A 20,107-nucleotide genomic window follows, 5' to 3' on the forward strand; every position below is an offset into this window, starting at 1 on the left:
TTAAAGTAGATGAAATCTTTTCTTGTTGCGAAATGAGTGATATCTTTGTTTAGTAGAGAGCCTTTTCACTGTAAACCAAAACATCACACGTGAAGTACATGTCTCCGGCTGCAACTGACAAGCGGGGTGTGTGTGTGTGTGTGTGTGTGTGTGTGTGTGTGTGTGTGTGTGTGTGTGTGTGTGTGATAATGGTTTGTTTACAGTATGTGCAATGTTTACACTTTTCAGCACTTTATGCTTCATTTTGTATTTTATCAAATGATGGTATATTAACATGTTTTTGCTATCCACACAACATATTAAGTGGCACTAAATGCTGTAGTACTCTTATGAAGTGCACAGATGGATGGAATGCTGCTGATGAATATATTACTGTGGGGGAAAAGAGAGAGAGAGAGAGAGAGAGAGAGAGAGAGAGCCATCTGAAGATCGGGATGATAGCTACAAACCAGTAATGGCACTCAATGCTTTTCACAAGTAGCTGTGGCTGGCTGCAGTCTTCACTAACAATCCTTCATAGCTGTGGAGTTAAACAAGCTCCAACATGGATAAATTAACAATAAAATTATATACTAAGCTGACAATAGCCATTTTATCAACATTGCAAAATGGCACTTTTACACTAGATCATCTTGGTGCTGTGCCCCCGTAGGACATATACTTTCCACTGGAATGTTGTCACCCCAGAGGATATAGTAAAAGCTGTGGCTAGGTTCACCAACTCCCCAGGTAAGGACTGTTACTGGTTCTCCAACTATGTAATGAAAAAATAATACACTTTATCTGTCAACCTCTTTCTTTCATTTTTAATGTGTGTTTAGAATCTGGAGGTTTCCCAGATGAACTCAAAACTGCTTAAGTGATACCAGTCTTTTAAAAGGGAGATAAGCGTCTGCCCCCAAAACTATCCACCAGTTTCTATTGTCCCAATTTTCTCTGAAGTTTTTGAATGTCTAATGTACAGCCAACCAAATAACTATTTTGAAAAGCATGATCTCCTCACCAACAGACAGTTTGCATATCAACACGGTAAAAATACCACTACTGCTGTCACTGAAGTTGTTAACCAGGTGTTAACTGCATTCGAAAATAAGGTTCTAGTATCAGTTGTACTTTGTGATCTTAGCAAAGCCTTCGACTGCATATAGTTTAACACCCTACTTGCAAAACTGGAATTTTATGCCATACACAAACCATCTTTAGATGTAATCATACTTGAGTAACAGTAGGAAGTTTGTATCAATTAAATATAGATGTTCCTCAGTGAAGGACTGGAGTGTCTCGGGGCTTGGTCCTAGGTCCTTTTCTGTTCATCACTGCAATTAATGACTTACCTTACCATGTAGGAGGCAATTCAATTGTGTGTTATGCAGATGACAACACTGCTCAATACACACCATGCCACAACAGAACTGCATCAGGCAACACAGGAAAAACTGGAGCTAATAATGAAATGATTTTCTTCTAATGAACTCCTATGAAATCCTGATAAAACACAAGAACTAATTCTGGGTTTAACTACAGCTGTTGAAAGCAAATCAGTAAAATTGTTAGGAGTCCACATTGATTCAAAATTACACTGGGAGAAACATATTAGCCATATCTGCAAGAGTATAGCAAGAGTGTGTCATCTTATCTGGAGACTGACAGACGTAGTCACCAATGAGGTATATTTTGGCCTGTTTCAATCACACATTTCCTATGGCATATTGTTATGGGGACATCCTTGGTCCAACATCTCACTCAACTAAAGACGATATGAGAAAGAGGCTAACAAAGGAACGTATCCCATTCTCGGATGACATGGTTAAGCCCGTTCTCTATCAGCTTGTTCGAAAAACCAAGGCAACTACTGTTGAGTATTCTGTCAATAAAATCCTTGAAAACTGCTAGTCACGTTGCTTTACGCCTTCCTCCTTACCATCCAGAATTAAATCCAACAGAAAATATTTGGTCTATTGTAAAAGATTGGGTAGCTTTTAGGAACGTTCTCTGCAATGCAACATCTGTGAAAAATTTGTGTGTCCATGTGTCCGTTGTGGGAACATATTTAAAAAATTGAGCGGGAATACATGCAGAAAGAAATATTTATAGACAATGAAATAGATAAAATAATCATAGATTTAGTTGGTGCAGACAGTGATAGCCCGATGATGGCTGAAGGTAAGTGCTCGCATTCTAGGCTGATCAAATTTCGAAGAGAAAAACCCAGACACTTTTGTTTATAGTTTATACTTCATTACTGCCACTAAGTCTGGACTCCAACTGGCTTAGTTCATATCGTTGCCGCAAGAGAGCACCACCGTGATGTCAGATCATGACGCAAGGACCATTATTCAAGATGGCTGCACCCAGAGTGGTTCCTGCACATCTTGTTTGTTCCAGTGAGGATCGAGGAGGTAAGTCATATCTCTCGCTCCTATTCGACGGCTGCAATCATTTTTAGGACGGTGCAGTCGTGTGTGTGTGTGTGTGTGTGTGTGTGTGTGTGTGTGTGTGTGTGTGTGTGTGTGTGTGTGTGTGCGCGCGCCATTATTCTGATCCAAATCATCTCTCTCTCTCTCTCTCTATGGTTATGGTACTACCAATAGTAATTATCCTGTGGTTAGCGGTAGTGCTCTCCCCCGTCCTATCGATAATGATTTGGATCAGAATAATGGCATAACGACCCCCCTAGAATACTCAGCGGTTGCTAGGGCTCGTGAGAGGCGCATCTCGTTCACTAGAATTGAGAATCCGGTCGGGAGGTATCGCGACCCAGTCGGGTTTTTAGAGGATTGCCTCCCTGTCTTGGAGACTGAGCTCCTCGAAGTCCTAGATGATCAGAGATTTAATGCCATTAAATGCAGTGCAGTATTATGCTGCGAATTGAGTTACCCACCTAAACATCAAGGTGACGCAGAGACAACGACTCTGCACTATATATGGCGTGATAATGGTGTTATTTCTCGGAGCATGTCCACTGCTGAGTGGTATTGAGAATCCACCTTGAGCGCTATTGTGGCCCGATTTTCCGAGATGGAAGTATGTGGGTCCGCTAAAGCACTCAGCTGTATACCACACCTCAACATCCATATACATGTCTATGATCCAATAAATGGAGGGTCCAGTTGTATTAAAGATATTGAGAACAAGCAGGCATGCATTAATGTTCAAAATCAGTTTGATAATGCTTGTTTTGCATGGTCAGTCCTGCCAAATCCGCATCGTCCGAGCAGTTACAGAGTCAATGACATTAAGACATATTATAACTTTGATGGTATAGTGTTCCCTGTAAAGATCCAAGACATACATGCGTTTGAGGCTCAGAATATCAGTTCATGTTTATGGTCTGGAGAAGAAAATCAAGTCTGATGAGCAAGACAAGCATACAGCAGTCAGTCCCCTCCATTTCTCAAAATTTGCAGGTGAGCAAGAGCTGCTTGTAAACATGCTGCTCTTCTCTGAAGGTGATAATTATCACTACGTCTGGATCAAAGACGTGTCCCGACTCCTTTACTCCCAGTTACGTAAAAAGCAGCAAAAAAAAGCATATTTGTTTAAGGTGTTTGAATGATTTTTCATCTGAACAGTTACTGTCGATACATCTATTGGATCGTTCTTCCAAGGATGCGGTACGTGTGATTATGTCCACTGAGGAAAATAACTTCATTAAATTTCAAGCAGCAGCTCCTTTTGTAGTGTATGCTGACTTTGAATGTCTGCTGGCCCCTATTACTTGCTGTGATGGGAACCCCTTAGCCTCACACAAAAAACACCTACCTTACGTGGCAGTGTTTCAAGTTGTATGTGCATATGATTCTAAACTTAACTGCTATCAGTCTTACATAGGGAATGATCCCGCAGTCTGGCTTCTCACTGAGCTCAAAAAAACTCATGGGAAGTTGATAGGCTGTACAGCACAAACATTCCCATGACCAAATCAAAGGAAGATGATGAAATGTATGAAAAGGTGGTTAATTGTCATATTTGTGGGCTAGCCTTAGATAGAAAAGCGGAAACTCCTCATAGAGACCACTGTCATCTTATGGGTAAGTTCCACAGTGCAGCTCACAACGCATGTAATTTGAAGTATAAGTTACCTAGACACATACCCGTCATTTATTCATTGGCTAATTTCGGTATGAAGAAAGGTCAGGTCAGTGTCCTCAATGAAAGTGTTGAGAAGTACATTTCTTTCTCAAAATGAATGATGCCAAAAATTACCCTTCGCTTCCTTGACACTCTACGCTTTATGCAGACTTCACTCCAGAAACTGGTTGAAACTTTACCTCTGAATGATATGCGTATCACTAACAGCATTTCCCAATGAGGAAAAGTTCCAACTTGCGACTAGGAGAGGAGTTTTCCCATACAAGTATACAATCAACTGGGAGCAATACCAGAGATGGCTAAACAATAACATTCGCCCCACACTAGACCTATCAACTACTCAAAAACTAGAAGAAGCCATCGGCACTAACATAAAATTAAAACTGCCTACAAGAAAGCATCTACAACAACCATATTTCCTGAAACAAACGTTCACACTCTGCCACCGCTTATACAAGATCTCGAGTACCTCAAAAACGCAGCTAGACGCCAATGGCTCCAAACGTGAAACCCAGAAGACAGAAGAAAATTAAACCGACTTAAAAAACAAATACATCACCGTGTACAAGAATGGAGAGCCGAAGTCTGGGAAGACCGAATGAGTACCCTGCAACTTCAAAACAAAGACGACTGGAAACTCATTAAAAAATTCCGACGCACAAAAATTCCGACTGCCCAACAACCACCTCATCTTCGATGCTTTCAGCCAGGGAGAACTGTTTGCAGCTACCTACGAACAACAAAATACAATAGAACCTCAATAAAACCAACAACAAGACATATTCCAATATCAACAACACGTGACAGCTACAGCCCAGAATATACATCAGACGCCACCTCGCGACCTACCGGAACTAACCACTCCTGCGGAAATAAAAACAATCATCAACCGACTTGGCACAAACTCTGCTCCTGGACCGGACCTGATCTCCAGTACTCAACTTCAGAACCCACCTAGGAAGCCCTTAGTCCTACTGACCAGAATCATCAATGCCTGCTTAATTAATCATTATTTCCCACAAGCATGGAAAATTTCAAAAATTGTACCTATTCCTAAACCTGGAAAGGATCTGAAAAAACCACATAACTATAGACCAATTAGCCTACTTCCAAACATGTCAAAGCTCCTGGAACGCATCCTGCTCCCAAGAATTCGATAACCATTACTTGATGGCAACATCATCCGACAAGAACAGTTTGCCTTCCAAGAGACACTGTCAGAACTCCAGGTACTCCGTATTACAGAATATATTACTCAAAACATGAATCTCTCCAAATATACAGCTGCAGTTTTTCTAGACGTACAATAAAGTATGGAAGGACAACCTTGTCACGAAACTACGAGACCAGACTGACATACCTGACTGCTATATCTGAATGATTGACAGTTTTTTACATGATCGGAGATGCTCTGTACAGATCGCAAAAGATCAGCACACAAAGTACTACAAGAAGGAATACCACAAGTTTCAGTACTTTCGCCAACCCTTTTTACAGTGTATGTAAACGACATTCCAACAACAGAAACCTCGAAAATCACGCAATTCACAGACGATAAAGCACTTGCTGGCAACGCACAGTCGACTATCAACAACAATAAATAGACTACAAAAACAAGTTGACTACACAAAAAAATGGGCCAAACTCAACAAGATAAAAATAAACTCAGAGAAGACAGTCGCCATCATATTCACACGCCACCGACCACAAATTCATGACCAAATCAAACTAAACGGCACGCAACTTCCATGGACCACATCAGTCAAGTACCTTGGTGTAACAATGGACAATAAAATGCTATTCAAGCAACACATAGAACAAAAACGACAACGCATATCAAAAACCGTCCAGTCAATTTACCCTCTTCCGGCCAGCAAAGAAATGTACCAAAGAACAAAACTAAACATCTATAAAGCAATAGTCCAACCAATGATGCTCTACGGCTGCTCGTAGTGGGGCACAACCAGCAAAACCAACAGAAAACCACTTCAAACCTTCCAAAACAGATGCTTCAAGCTCATCCTTAACGCCCCATGGTGGACCAGTACTAATCAAATACACGAAGAACTCAACATGCCAACAGTAGACAACCAAATCAACACCTCTGCAAGAAGACTCTTCGAAAAAATAGATCGGCTCACACCTACTAGACAGCAACTATAAGAATTGGCAACAGTAGAACCAGCCCATTGGCACAAAATATGTGTTCCGCTATCCATACTACAGTACAATTAGGAACCAAGAAGCAACTCAAAAAACTGGCAAGATCACAACAAACAACTACGAAGCACCAACAAGAATATATATAGATACCATACTGTTGGCATAAAAAAAACCCCTCTATCAGCATTTCCCAATGAGGAAAAGTTCCAACTTGCGACTAGGAAAGGAGTTTTCCCATATGAGTATGTTGATAGTATGGCAAAACTCAATGAAACCAGGCTTCCCAACATGTCTGCATTTACCAGTACCCTCACAGGCGATGCCATAACCACAGCAGATTATGAGCATGCCATGAATGTCTGGTGGGAATTCAACATCCCCAATTTGGGAGATTATGCAAGGTTATACATGGATATGGACGTGCGTTTGCTTGCAGATGTCTTCAAAAAGTTCCGGAGTGTATGTATGACCATGTACACTCTGGACCCTGCCTTTTATTACATGGCACTTGGGTTGTCCTGGGACACTAGGCTAAAAAAAAAAAAAAAAACGGGGCGTAGCATTGAACTTTTGACTGATGCTGCAATGCTTCTATGTTTTGAGCGAGTGATCCGTGGGGGACTTTGTCAATGTGTTCACAGGCACACCAAGGCAAATAACCCGTGGATGGGTGTCGAGTTCAACGTATCCCTCGATTCTAGTTACATTTTGTACTTAGATGTGAACAACTTATACAGGCACACCATGATGCAGCCACTGCCAGTCAGTGGGTTTCGATGGGTGCCCAAAAACGAATTGAAAGGGTTAGGTGGACAAATAAAGGGTCTTGTGTCCAATTCTGATGTAGGGTATATGCTTGAGGCAGACATCACATATCCTAATAATTTGCATGGAGAGACAAGCAACTTGCCATTATGCCCCGGGCAACAAATTCCGTGAGGAAGCACCATCCCTAAACTGTTGGGAGATAAGCAGAGGTACATTATTCATTACCATAACCTCTGGCAATGCCTCGGATTAGTGCTGAAGCTTGTTAGAATCACCCGGGCAATCTCCTTCAAGCAATCCACCTGGCTGAAGGAGTATATTTAACTACATACTGAAAAGAGGGCAGTTGCGAGTAATGACTTTGAAAAATACTTTTATAAATTAATGAATAATTCCATATTCAGGAGAACTATGCAGAATGTACGAAATGAACGTGATATTTTGATTAGAACCAAATGGGAATAGCGTTATGGCATGAGAAAATGTATAGCCAGGCCAAATTTTAAGCGTGCCACCATCTTCAATGAAAACTTTGTTGCTTTGGAGATGTTGAAGACTTCAATAGAGTTTGTGTAGCCTATCTATTTGGGGATGCGCATACTCGATATCTTCAAATTCTACACGTACCGATTCCACTATGAGTTTGCGAAACCTCATTTCGTTGAACCAAAGTTACTTTATATGGACAGACAGCTGTATTCACTGGATGAAGAACTGCAATCCATATGAAGTAACTAGGTGCAATGGTAAAGAATTTGACATGTCTTCTTATGGGGTCGATAATCCTTATGGTGTTGTTCCTCAGAACAAGAAGGTTATCGGTCTCATGGTCGAATGGTTTACCGATTGTAGATTTTGTGGGATTGAGGTCCAAAATGTATGCAAATCGCAAAATAGATGGGGCACTCAAAGAGGTGGGCAAAGGGTGTTAGATGCGTGGAAACTCGTGCTCTTACGGTTGAAGACTATTTGCAGTGTGTGTCTGGTCGCAGTGTTCAAGGCACTCATCCACACGATTCAGCAAACTAGCATTCGATCACGAGGTCATGGCGTATATACTGTGCTGCAGTCTAAAAGTCGGATTGTCTCCTCATGATGATAAAAAAAGAGTCATTTGTGAGGATGGGGCGGAAACCCTCCCATACTCACACTATTTACTTGAAGCGAAAGTAGGGGTGGGGTACTATATATATATATATATATATATATATATATATATATATATATATATATATATAACAGAGGGAAACATTCCACGTGGAATATATATATATAAAATTTTCACACTTCATATCTGCCTGTGTGTGAGTTGTTATGAATTAGATTTTAGTTTGTGAGTTTCACCTACTGCTAACCATCCAGTCAGAACTAGCTTTAAGTATGTGAGTTCCACCCAAATAAATTGATTGTATATTTATGTTCACTTGTTTGTGGTAGTAGAAAATGTTTAGTCACTCACTTCAAAGAAATAAGTTCACCTTTACTTAAAAGTATTTTCTTTGAGTGGAACTTCACTAGTGATAGTATTTACCGTGTAAGATAGTGTAATTAGCTTGTAGTACCTCTGCATTAGTTGTAAATATATATGTATAATGTAAATGCCCTCTTTTATCTGAGCAGAATGTTTATATTTTTCATCAAAAAATGCACCTCTGAATAATTTATCTGTAAACTCATGTAATTCTAAAATCCGAAAAACATATCGGCAAACAGTAGGAAGTGGATATTTTTCATGGAAAAATGTAAATCTCAATCATTTATCTGTAAACTCGTATAATGTAAAATATGAATAATGTATTTGTAAACCTATATTCCGCAAGAAATCTTAAAAAATCTGAATCTAATAATAAATTCACTTATTTTATTCTAAAAACTTCTAATGTTATTATTCCATCTCTCAATTATCTTTCTTTTTATTAAAACATCATAAATCTATTTGTGTACAAGGGGTGATTACATCCACATGGCACAGCACATGCCTGTAAGGTACAGAGTGTGTTCCATAATAATGCGACCAATTTTTTTTCTGACGCAATGGTACATCACAGCATGTTGTAACCAGCTGGGCTAAGTGGAGGGGAGTGTTAGCTTCAAAACGTTCTTTGTCTCATTTGGTTGCGAGCTGCCAGAGAGTCAGGACTTGTGTTTCCGTCAACCCCGTTTTGAGTTTATGTAACACTGCATAATGGATCATTCTGTAGAGCAACGGTACGCATCAAATTTTGCGTTAAACTTGGTAAGCCCGCCTCCGAAACGTTTCCATTACTTCAGCATGCCTTTGGGACTGATTGCTTGTCCAAATCACAAATTTTCCAATGGCACAAGTCGTTCACGGAGGGCCGAGAGGAGATCACCGATGAACCTCACAGTGGATGGCCATCAACCACACGAGTCAACGAAAATGTGACGCGCGTGCGCGATTGTTTGAACTCTGACAGACGGCCGAGTCTTCAATTGATAGCACAAACACTAAACATGTCAAAAACAACCGTTTTCTGCATTGTGACCGAAGATTTGAACATGAGAAAGGTGTGTGCCAAACTGGTCCCAAAAGTGTTGACCGATGAACGCAAGCACATGAGAGTGCTTCGGTGCCGAGAAATGTTGGAAAAGTGTGAAAATGATCCTCATTTTCTAAACTCAGTTATCACTGGAATCCTGAGACAAAAAGGCAGAGTTCAGAGTAGCACACCCCATCGTTGCCCCGTCCCAAGAAAGCTCGCATGACCAAGTCCAGGATCAAAACCATGCTCACTGTCTTCTTTGACGTCAGAGGCATTGTCCACCATGAATTCGTACCTACCGGGACTACAGTGAGCTCAGCTTTCTACCTGGAAGTGCTCAAAAGACTGAAAAGGAGGGTCACGCGCTGCTGAAATGACATCAAGGACACGTGGAAAGTTCACCATGACAATGCGCCGAGTCACAGCACCTTCACTGTCAACAACTTCCTGGCTAGGACCAAGACCCCCAATTGGTTCCCCAGTCTCCCTACAGTGCTGACCTGGCTCCCGCTAACTTTTTTTTGTTTCCTCGGTTAAAAGGAGTCATGAAAGGAAAACATTGGGACACGATTGAAAGCATCCAGGCGCATGTTACATCAGCCCTAAAGGACATTCCAGAAATGGCATTGCGGGATGTCATCCAGGCATGGAAACACCACCTCCAGAAGTGTATCGACACAAGAGGGTGCTATTTTGAAAATTTGATTATTTGTACGAATATATTCAATAAATAATTTTTTATGAATTTGGTCGCATTATTTATGGAACGCACCTTGTACGTTGCTTTAAAACAATGAGTTCTGAACGGCACGCGCTGGGCCACATCCGGAGGTGGCCATCACGTGCACGCTGCAGGTACATGACGCAGTGCCCCTGAGCTCTCAATTTCAGGTCTGGCGGTGGCAACCACACACACGTGGGTCTATTTCATTTCGCCGCCACCAGGGGGCTCTGCCGTGACATCAGCTGATGACTTTCTGGGTTGGGGGTAAATGGCGGGGGCCAATAGGAGCCCTTAATCGAGTCATGTGTTCGACTTCGGCCAATAGGATTGAAGTACCTGATTACGTCATTGTAGGAGATATACGTGAAGCTCAGCAGCTCCGGGACCTCAGTCTTGTTCAGTCAGTCAGCAGGAGAAGAAGAAGAAGAAGAAGAAGAAGAAGAAGAAGAACCATCATGAAGCGCCAACAGCAGCAGTCTAACTCCAGCACAGTCATGCAGAATAGCATTAAATGGAGAAGTAAGTATCACCCATCACATTATTCTCTCTCTGGTTAGCATTATTATTTTTCAAACTTTTCACTTATTGGCCCATATCTAATGCTTCCTCGTCTTTGTTCAACAGGGTCAGGCGTCAACATGCCTAGTTCTGCAGACACGTCCAGACCTGCATCAGCCTCGACCGCTATCTCGTTGAGACCTACAGCAACAGCCCCCGCCGCATAGTTTCTCCTCTCCGTCCCACTCATCGACTTGTGCGATGATGGTACACGACCTGCACATGACACACCGAATGCTGGCGGTGTTAAACAACAAGTTGGAGGTCAGTACTGGGTGCCAACATATGACTCATCCCAGTAGAACATTCCTGTGACAGCGCACCCACAGAGTGCAGATACTGTAGATAACAAGAAGATGTCACGTGCAGCCATGTTTTTCACCTCCACATACAATTTAACACCCAGTGAATCCAAACGTATGAACATCGTATAGAGGCACATCATGTCTGGGGCATGCATGCTAGAACGGAGATTGAAAATGTATCCAAGTGTGTTAAAGTGCCAATTTCTGAGTTCGACTGGGATGAAATATGGGGTGCAGAGCGCTACATCAATTAGCAGATGACCACCGAATATTATCCAACTCATTCCTCCCCCCCCCCCCCCAGACATTCGTCTTACTGATGCAACACTTTCTATTACAACAGTGTATGATGACTGTGCGTTGTGTGTGAATTCAGGAGACAACTGTGTTTATCCAAGACATCCGTCAGTTATGAAGTTATATAATCTAGACTCCCATACACCTTGTGCTGGAGAGACTGAATCGTTGGTTGGCTAGCATAGAGTCTGCATACAATAATGATGTAAATTCCCTACATTGTCAGGTCCCCAGAGGATTTAATTAACAAAGTGACATAGCTATTCTTAGCAACGCATAATGTAAAGGGTCAGCCAGTATTTCTTACGCGGACGTCGCACAGTGAAACCCGGAGTTCTGCAGACACGGAAGGAAAAGTGTCACACAGTACAAGTAGCCTGAGCTAGTAAACACGTCGAGGATACGAACAGCGCGTCTCTTGGACCTCTGAGGGCGAGAAGGAACTTTCCGACCCTGGACTCTGCCAGACATATCGAAACCAATATAGGTCCACAGCGACGAAATGTCCAGGAAGACCGAAAAATAAGTTAGAGAAATCAGATGCGAGGGCTGCGTCCGAGCAGGGCAGACCTTCAAAAATGGGTATTTAAGTGCATCCACGAGCAGCAAGAAGCAGAGTTGTCGCAGAAGTTGAAGAGCGCACAAGCAGACGAGGCCCGGCAGCATTGAGAAGGTAGCAGCCGCTACCGATTATAGGAACTGCAACTACGAGAAGACGGTGATGCTCTGCTGGAAGCAACTGTCAGTTAAGCAGAAGTTTTGCATCGGTATAGTTTTGAACATGGACAGTTTGTCTCTGCCTCCAGTAGCCTCTACAGTTAGTTTCAGCAATAGAAGGAACAAGCCACTGGCTGGTGCTTGTCTCCTGTGAGATAGGACAAGGGTCTATTTTTTAAATGTAGAGTGAATTCAAAGATGGTAGTTCTCGTGAGTAGTCGTTTCCGACAGAGTGAGAAGTGGAGATTCTGGCTGAATCTATAGAAGTGTACAGAGTAAGGGGAAGGGTCTGACACCTCTCATGTCCTTTGTGATATTAGTTCAATAAATTGCGTTAAAGGAGAAATCTCACCTTACTGTTTTGACAGTTCAGTGCTGCCAATTCCCCCCTTGTACCCACTACCTATTGAAAGTATTGTCTAATGTATCTACACTTCCTACACACCCTTAGACAGTCCAGGAGATTCTACTCCCTCTGACCTCCATAATGAAGGCTAGTTAAAGGGAACCAAAAACCCATAATTGTCGTCAACGTCCCGTGTATGTGTAGATCCATAATACCAGTGTGGGGGAAAGATAAGGAGCAGCGGACAGTTGTACCACCGAGTATTACCGCAAGAAGAAGAGGCCCGAATGAGTAGCAGTGCCCAAGACCCGGCAGACCAGAGGAGCCCAGCAGCCCAGCGAGAGATCGAGCAGCAGAGGCAGCAATAGGGAGGCCTAGCAGAGCCCAGCGGACGGGACGAGCGGCCCAGCAGCAAGCAGCAGACACAGGCAAGACAGCGCGTCGAAGTAGTAATAAGGTCATTTGTAATTATAAACAATGACGTCCTCCAGTACTGATAAGAGTGGCATAAGTGCGAAAGATGCGTTAGTTTTAGCTCCTAAGGTTTTCGAGGGTAACCGAAGGGAATTACAAGAGTTCACTGAGAATGTGACTGCTTCCTTCGATGTCATTAAAAGTGAGGACGAGAAGTTATTGTTCCTATATGTAAAGTCCAAAAAACAGGGGAGGCCATGTCGAAGCTATTAGGGAGGGTTCAAACAAATAATTGGCCGGAGGTTCGAAACATATTGGAAGAGAATTATTCGGATAAAAGAACCATAGATTTCTACGCATGTCACATGTTCCAAGCAAGGCAATATCCGGGAGAATGTGTAGCATCTTGGGGTAATAGGATAGACGAGCTATACAAATCGTTCAGAGTTGCTGTAACACGAGTAACAGAGAAGGCGCAGCTGAAAGGCACATTAGAACTGGTTTACGTACTAGGTTGTGCATGCTTTATTCAGGGACTAGTAAACGATAGAATACAGACAATTGTGCGCAGCAGAGGGGAAGAAATAAGTCTTGGGGATGCAGTAGAAATAGCACAGCAGAAGGAAAGTGCACTGATATCGATGAAAGAAGAGGGACGATTTTATAAATGGGCTCGTAGAGAGACGGAAATTAGAAATAACTGGAGAGAAAAATGCTATAATTGTGGGAAAAAGGGTTACACTGGTAGAGAATGTAGGAAACCAAAGACGATTAGTAAAGCACGATGAGTAAAGACACCCACTAGGGCAGAGGAAGCTAGGAGGTTCCAGAATTTTTGTTATAATTGTGATGAGTCAGGGCATACAGATGCTAAGTGTAGTAAAATTATAATTTGTGAGAAATGTCAGAGACGCGGGCATAAGGCGACGGACTGCCGAGCCCCCAAGTGTTTTATATGCAATAAAAACAGGCATAATACCGCATACCAATGTATGGAAAAAGCAGGAATAGCCTCGGGAAAAAAGAAAGTGGTTTCGGGCAACTAAGGAGGTGGGATACGGAGCAGTCACATGTTATCACCATCAAATGGCCCAACCAGCGCCGGCTTTAGGGTGGGGCGACTCGGGCGGTCGCCCAGGGCGCCGGGGCCCAAGGGGCGCCACGTACTAAACGCATGTAAAAAAAAAAAAAAAAAAAAATTACAATTTACAATCACCCATTTCGCGAAACTAAAATATTATTCAGTCTCATTCAACATACGTCGCTAAACTCACGAATGCGCGATGAATTCGGGGTAGCAGAAGAGAAATCATGCTGAATGCAATCTTCGTATTGTCTGCAACCATCCATGTTTGACGCGGGCTAGCACGGGCTCTACCAAAGCGCCTCTCTTATTTGTTTCAAGAACTGCAACAAGGAAGAGCCCATGCAGCCGCACCATCTCTCGTTTACAACAGAAACTACCGGTCGCTCCAAATAAAAAGAAAATACAGACTGTGAAATATACATTACATTATGATTTATTTAATACGAATGTATTTATATCGAATATTTGTGACTTAATGACTCATGTACATTAATTAATAGATCATGCAACGCGTACACTGCATTCATAGAGAATTCTCCCCTAACTTACTGAAATAATACAGCGCCACACAATGTTTGTTAGACTGCATATGTTGGCAGCGCTACGATTTGCACCCGCATGTCAGTAATTGTCAGTAAGAGTCGGAGGCAGCGGTCATGTTTTCGTGGCTGAATAATTGTGAGTGAAACGAGTGTCGTGACTGTGTCAACATTTTAATTTTCTGGTAGGTGCGGAAAACATTATCTTTCAGTTCAGGTTTTTTCTAGTTACGTCTACTGATAGGTGAATTTCTTTATTTGTTATAGATCGAATATTGTGGTCGCGAAATAGAGCAGTGTCCAAGCAATAATTTGTAAAATTATTAAATCATGCCAGAAGAGAAGGAAATGATTAAAAAAAAAGCTTTCTGGTTCAGAAAATCGGAAAAGAAAAGCTGAAAAAGAAAAAGTTCTTGAAGAAACTAAAAAGCACATGAATATTTATAAGTACCTTAAAGGAAATTCTAAGGCAAATACTTCAGATACTGAATCAAAAGTCCATGTATCAGCAAATATTTCTTCAGACTGAACAATTATACACAAAAAATATACAATCACCTATTGAAGGTGATCAAATTGACCAGCGCAGTACATCTTTGCATGAATCCTCTGATATTTCTCCAAGTCAAAATCAACACATGACATCTGTGGTCGATGAAAGTATCAACGTTCTTGCAATAAAAGAATACAATGTTTCTGATGTAGGTACGTGGCCAAAAGTACTTAATGCTAGAGATATAGATCGCATTATAATATGTGGACCCTCACAAGTATGTCTAAATAACTTTCCAAAAGATGAAATTGGGCGTCATTTCTCTTCAACTCATTACACAAGAAAACTATCAAACGAAGAAACTATCAGACGACGGTGGCTAGTTTATTCTGTATCAAACGACAGTGTCTTTTGCTTTTGTTGTCGACTGTTTGATTTAAAGTCAACTACTAATTTGACTACCACTGTGGGTTTCTGAAATTGGAAACATTTAAGTGAAGCTCTGAAACTGCATGAAAATAGTCCTAACCACAAAAAAGCATTTACTCAATGGACTGAAGCTGAAATCGGGTTTAAAGCTGGATTAACTATTGACAAGGAAGAACAAAATCTAATTTCTAAAGGAAGTTTACGATGGAGCAATGTGCTTCAAAGATTGATGCACATTACTTTGTATTTGGCTGAAAATAATATGGCATTCAGAGGGTTATCAGATAAATTATTTACCCCAAATAATGGAAAATTCTTAGGTCTTGTACCGTTATTGGCAAAGTTTGATCCAATCATGGAAGAGCACGTCAGACTGGCATTGAATGGTGATTTGGCTGACAATTATTGCGGCAAAAATATACAAAATGAATTAATAGAACTCATGGCATCACACGTTATGTCTACAATCGTATCCCGCATAAAGGGTTCAAAGTATTGTGCAATCATAGCTGACTGTACTCCAGATATAAGCCACAAAGAACAACTTTCGATAACTTTAAGATGCGCCGACATAACAGAGGATGGCGTAAGTGTAAAAACATTTCATCTCATTTCTGCAAATAGATGATACAACCGGTGAAGGCCTCACAGAAAGCATTTTAAAAACATTGAGTGATCTTGACCTTAACATTAATGACTGCAGAGGACAGGGCTACGATAACGGCGCGAACATGAAGGGGAAAAATGAAGGCGTCCAGAACAGAATTAAGAAGTTAAATCCACTAGCTTTTTTGTGCCATGTGGATGCCATAGTTATAATTTGGTATTATGTGATGCGGCAAAATCATCAGTAAAATCCGTGACACTGTTCGGAATGTTACAAAAAATGTTTAATCTATTTGCTGGATCGGTAAATAGATGGAAAATTTTGACCGACCATTTGAAGATATACACCCTGAAAAATGTAAGTGACACACGCTGGGAAGCTCGAATTGATAGCGTCAAAGCGGTTCGTTATCAATTATGCGAAATGCATGACGCTTTGGTTTCCTTGGCCGATGCTACTGAACAAAGCGATGCTGCGGTGTCACACGAAGCGACAACACTAGGAGGGCAATTAAAAGACTTCAGCTTCATTGTTTCTCTCGTGACATGGTATGATGTTCTGTTTCAAATTAACGTTGTGAGTAAAGCAAGTCAGTCACCCACAATCAACTTTGTCGAGTTTATGGGAATCCTTGACAAATGTTGCTCTTATTTGGAAACATATAGACAAACAGGTTTCGAACAAGCTATTGTAACAGCAACTGCACTGGCTTCGGATCTTGATACGCAGCCATTATTTAAACCACAAATGCGATTAAGACGTATTAAACGCAGGCCGGGTGAAGAGGCTGTTGATGATCAAATAACTGACCCAAAAAAGAAGTTTAAAGTAGAGTTTTTTAATGCACTGTTGGACACCGTGCACATATCCATGAAAGAAAGATTTGAACAGATGCAAGAATTTTCTGCGACGTGGAGTTTCTTGTTTGACATTAAAAAAAATTAAAATAAAGAAGAACTAATACAATGCTGTTATAAATTACAAGAAAAGTTAACTGTCAACATGAAGTCAGATATTGATGGAAATTTGCTGTGCGACGAAATTTTAGGCCTGCAACACTATCTCGAAGACAGCCAGGCAACGCCTATTGAAGCCTTAAACTTCATAAAAAAGCATAATCTTCAAGAGTTATATCCCAACATCTGGATAACGTTACGTATTTTGCTAACAATACCAGTGACTGTCGCAAGCGGCGAACGCAGTTTTTCCAAACTGAAGTTGATAAAAACGTACTTGCGGTCTACAATGTCTCAAACAAGACTAACCAGTTTGGCCTCACTGTCCATTGAAAATGAAGTTGCAGAAAGCCTGGACTTTGCTAATCTGATCAGAGACTTTGCCGACAGAAAAGCGAGAAAAGTAAAATTTTAGTCGTTAATAATTGTTTTTCATTAGGCGTAATATGTTTTGTGTTCAGATGACTGACAGAAAATATAGGTTTATGGCTTACAGTTATATTAAATTCAATAAAAATATGGTACCCAATTCAAAATTAGTGTTTTTTCGTTATACATATTACCTCCTATATATAAAAATCAATTGTTGTGTGTTAGTCTCACCAAAACAAAGAAATGGCTTGACAAATTTGAATAATTTTTGTTTTGTTTTGTTCGCTTTAGTACAGGGGTGCTTCAGAAAAGAAAAGAAATATTTGGGATATACGAGCCTGTTTCAACCACATTTTACGCATCTTTTCTTTGTTTGGAACACGCAAAAACAATTTTCTGGAGTTGTTGTAGATGTACAGTGCAGTACTACGCAATATTTTTAGACAATTTCCCAAAACGTGAATGCCCAAACAATACATCACTGCTATACTGACTGTTACGGCAGCGACAGCAGCATGCTGGACTGACGTCACAGGCTACACAAGACTCACATGGAGCGTCTTAGCGGGCTTTCAGATTATTTGGATTTCATTTCCATTTAAAAAAATAAAATACTCAAATTTACGATGGAAAAAACCATGTTATGATCATAAGATGACGCCATTAACCACTTGAGACGATTTCTAGAAAACAGTCAAATACCGTGTTGCAAAGCACTGCCAGGTTCGCTATTTATACAATAAAGGGCGCCAACTGGACGACTTGCCCGGGGCACCTGGATGGCTAAGGCTGGCCCTGGGCCCAACGTTAGGGTGATAGACTGCGAGGCAGAAAATAATGTTATGATGACACATTGCGACGAAATCGGTTGAGGATTGAAGTTTTTAATAGATACAGGAGCACATATTAGTCTAATTAAGGAAGAAGCTATGATCCCAGAGTTACCAGTTAACAGAGCACAAGTGCGGAGATTAAAAGGGGTAATAAATGGTACAGTACGTACGCTTGGTACTGTGATATTAACTTTGAGAATAGTCAAAACTGTGTTGGGGAAACCCACATTTCATGTGTTAGGCAAAGGAACAGTAGTAGTAGTAGTAGTTGTTGTTGTGGTCTTCAGTCCTGAGACTGGTTTGATGCAGCTCTCCATGCTACTCTATCCTGTACAAGCCTCTTCATCTCCCAATACCTACCGCAACCTACATACTTCTGAATCTGCTTAGTGTATTCATCTCTTGGTCTCCCTCTACGATTTTTACCCTCCACACTGCCCTCCAATACTAAATTTGTGATCCCTTGATGCCTCAGAACATGTCCTACCAACCGGTCCCTTCTTCTTGTCAAGTTGTACCACAAATTTCTCTTCTCTCCAATTCTATTCAATACCTCCTCATTAGTTATGTGATCTACCCACCTTATCTTCAGCAGTCTTCTGTAGCACCACATTTCGAAAGCTTCTATTCTCTTCTTGTCCAAACTATTTATCATCCATGTTTCACTTCCATACATGGCTACACTCCATACAAATACTTTCAGAAACGACTTCCTGACACTTAAATCTATACCCGATGTTAACAAATTTCTCTTCTTCAGAAACGCTTTCCTTGCCATTGCCAGTCTACATTTTATATCCTCTCTACATCGACCATCATAAGTTATTTTGCTCCCCAAATAGCAAAACTCCTTTACTACTTTAAGTGTCATTTCCTAATCTAATTCCCTCAGCATCACCCGACTTAATGAACAGATATCCCTTATAATGGTTTGGTAGGCAGAGATTTTCTAGAAAAGCAAAGAGCAGTCATTGATTACAAAACATAAAGTTAGAAATAAATGGAGGGACAACGCCATTATTAGCAGTGCCCGAAGAGGAAGCAACAAGGGAACCAAGAGAAGTACAAAGCATGAGAGAGATAAATGTGCATCAGAAGGGTAAGGAACCGACAAATGGAAAGTGTGGAAAGAAACGACGTTACAGGCTGCGCCACGAGAATTTAAAGGACCAGCATGTCGTCTGTGAGAGTAACGGGCCGAGACAGCTATCAGGCAGGATGACGCACAGCCAGGAATGCTAAAGTCGCGGCGGAAGTGGAACAATCGGACCAAGGGAGGAGAATGCTATGAGAATTTGCATCAACGGACACGAAGCTATTTCAAAAGGCGAAGAGATTATTGATTGTACCGAAACAAAAGATAACACAGGGTATTTATGTTCCAGAAGCGATAGTACGAAATGTACAAGGGAAGTGTATCATTAGTGTACTGAATACAAGAGAGGAAGAATGTGATTTAAGTTACATACAATTAGTGGCCAAAGCCGCAGTACAAAGAGTGCAAGACGCGCCGGAACAGGCAAAAAGTTATAGGAATCTCAACTTACAGGTCCAAGAAGCTTTACGAACGGAGCATTTAAACGAAGAAGAAAAGCATGAGTTGCAGAAATTGTGTAGTGCATATTGCGATGTGTTTCATTTAAAGGGGGACAGGTCATACTTCACAGAAGCAGTAAAGCATACCCTTCTGATACTGCCTGAGCATAAAGGCAAAGTTATCGATGTTCGACCATATTGGATTCCAGAAGCACAGAAACAGATATTGAGGGAACATATAGAGAAAATGTTGGCTGATGATAATATTGTGGAAAGTCAGCCTGGGACGCACCAGTATTGTTAGTTCCAAAGAAGAATGATGCTAGTGGGCAAATGAAGTACAGGTTGGTGACGGATTACAGAAAGT

General features: G+C 41.2%; 1 protein-coding gene across 1 annotated transcript; it reads left to right on the plus strand.

Annotated features, from left to right (window-relative positions):
• Positions 1-15,698: 15,698 nt before the first annotated feature.
• Positions 15,699-17,414, plus strand: LOC126215274 (uncharacterized). The gene is given in 2 exon segments (XM_049941961.1): positions 15,699-15,845; positions 16,347-17,414. Coding segments are annotated over 2 exon segments (1,215 nt in total).
• The last annotated feature ends 2,693 nt before the right edge of the window (positions 17,415-20,107 follow it).

This window comes from Schistocerca nitens, chromosome 12 (genome assembly GCF_023898315.1).
Source record: "Schistocerca nitens isolate TAMUIC-IGC-003100 chromosome 12, iqSchNite1.1, whole genome shotgun sequence".
In the NCBI taxonomy this organism is placed as follows: Eukaryota; Metazoa; Arthropoda; class Insecta; order Orthoptera; family Acrididae; genus Schistocerca; species Schistocerca nitens.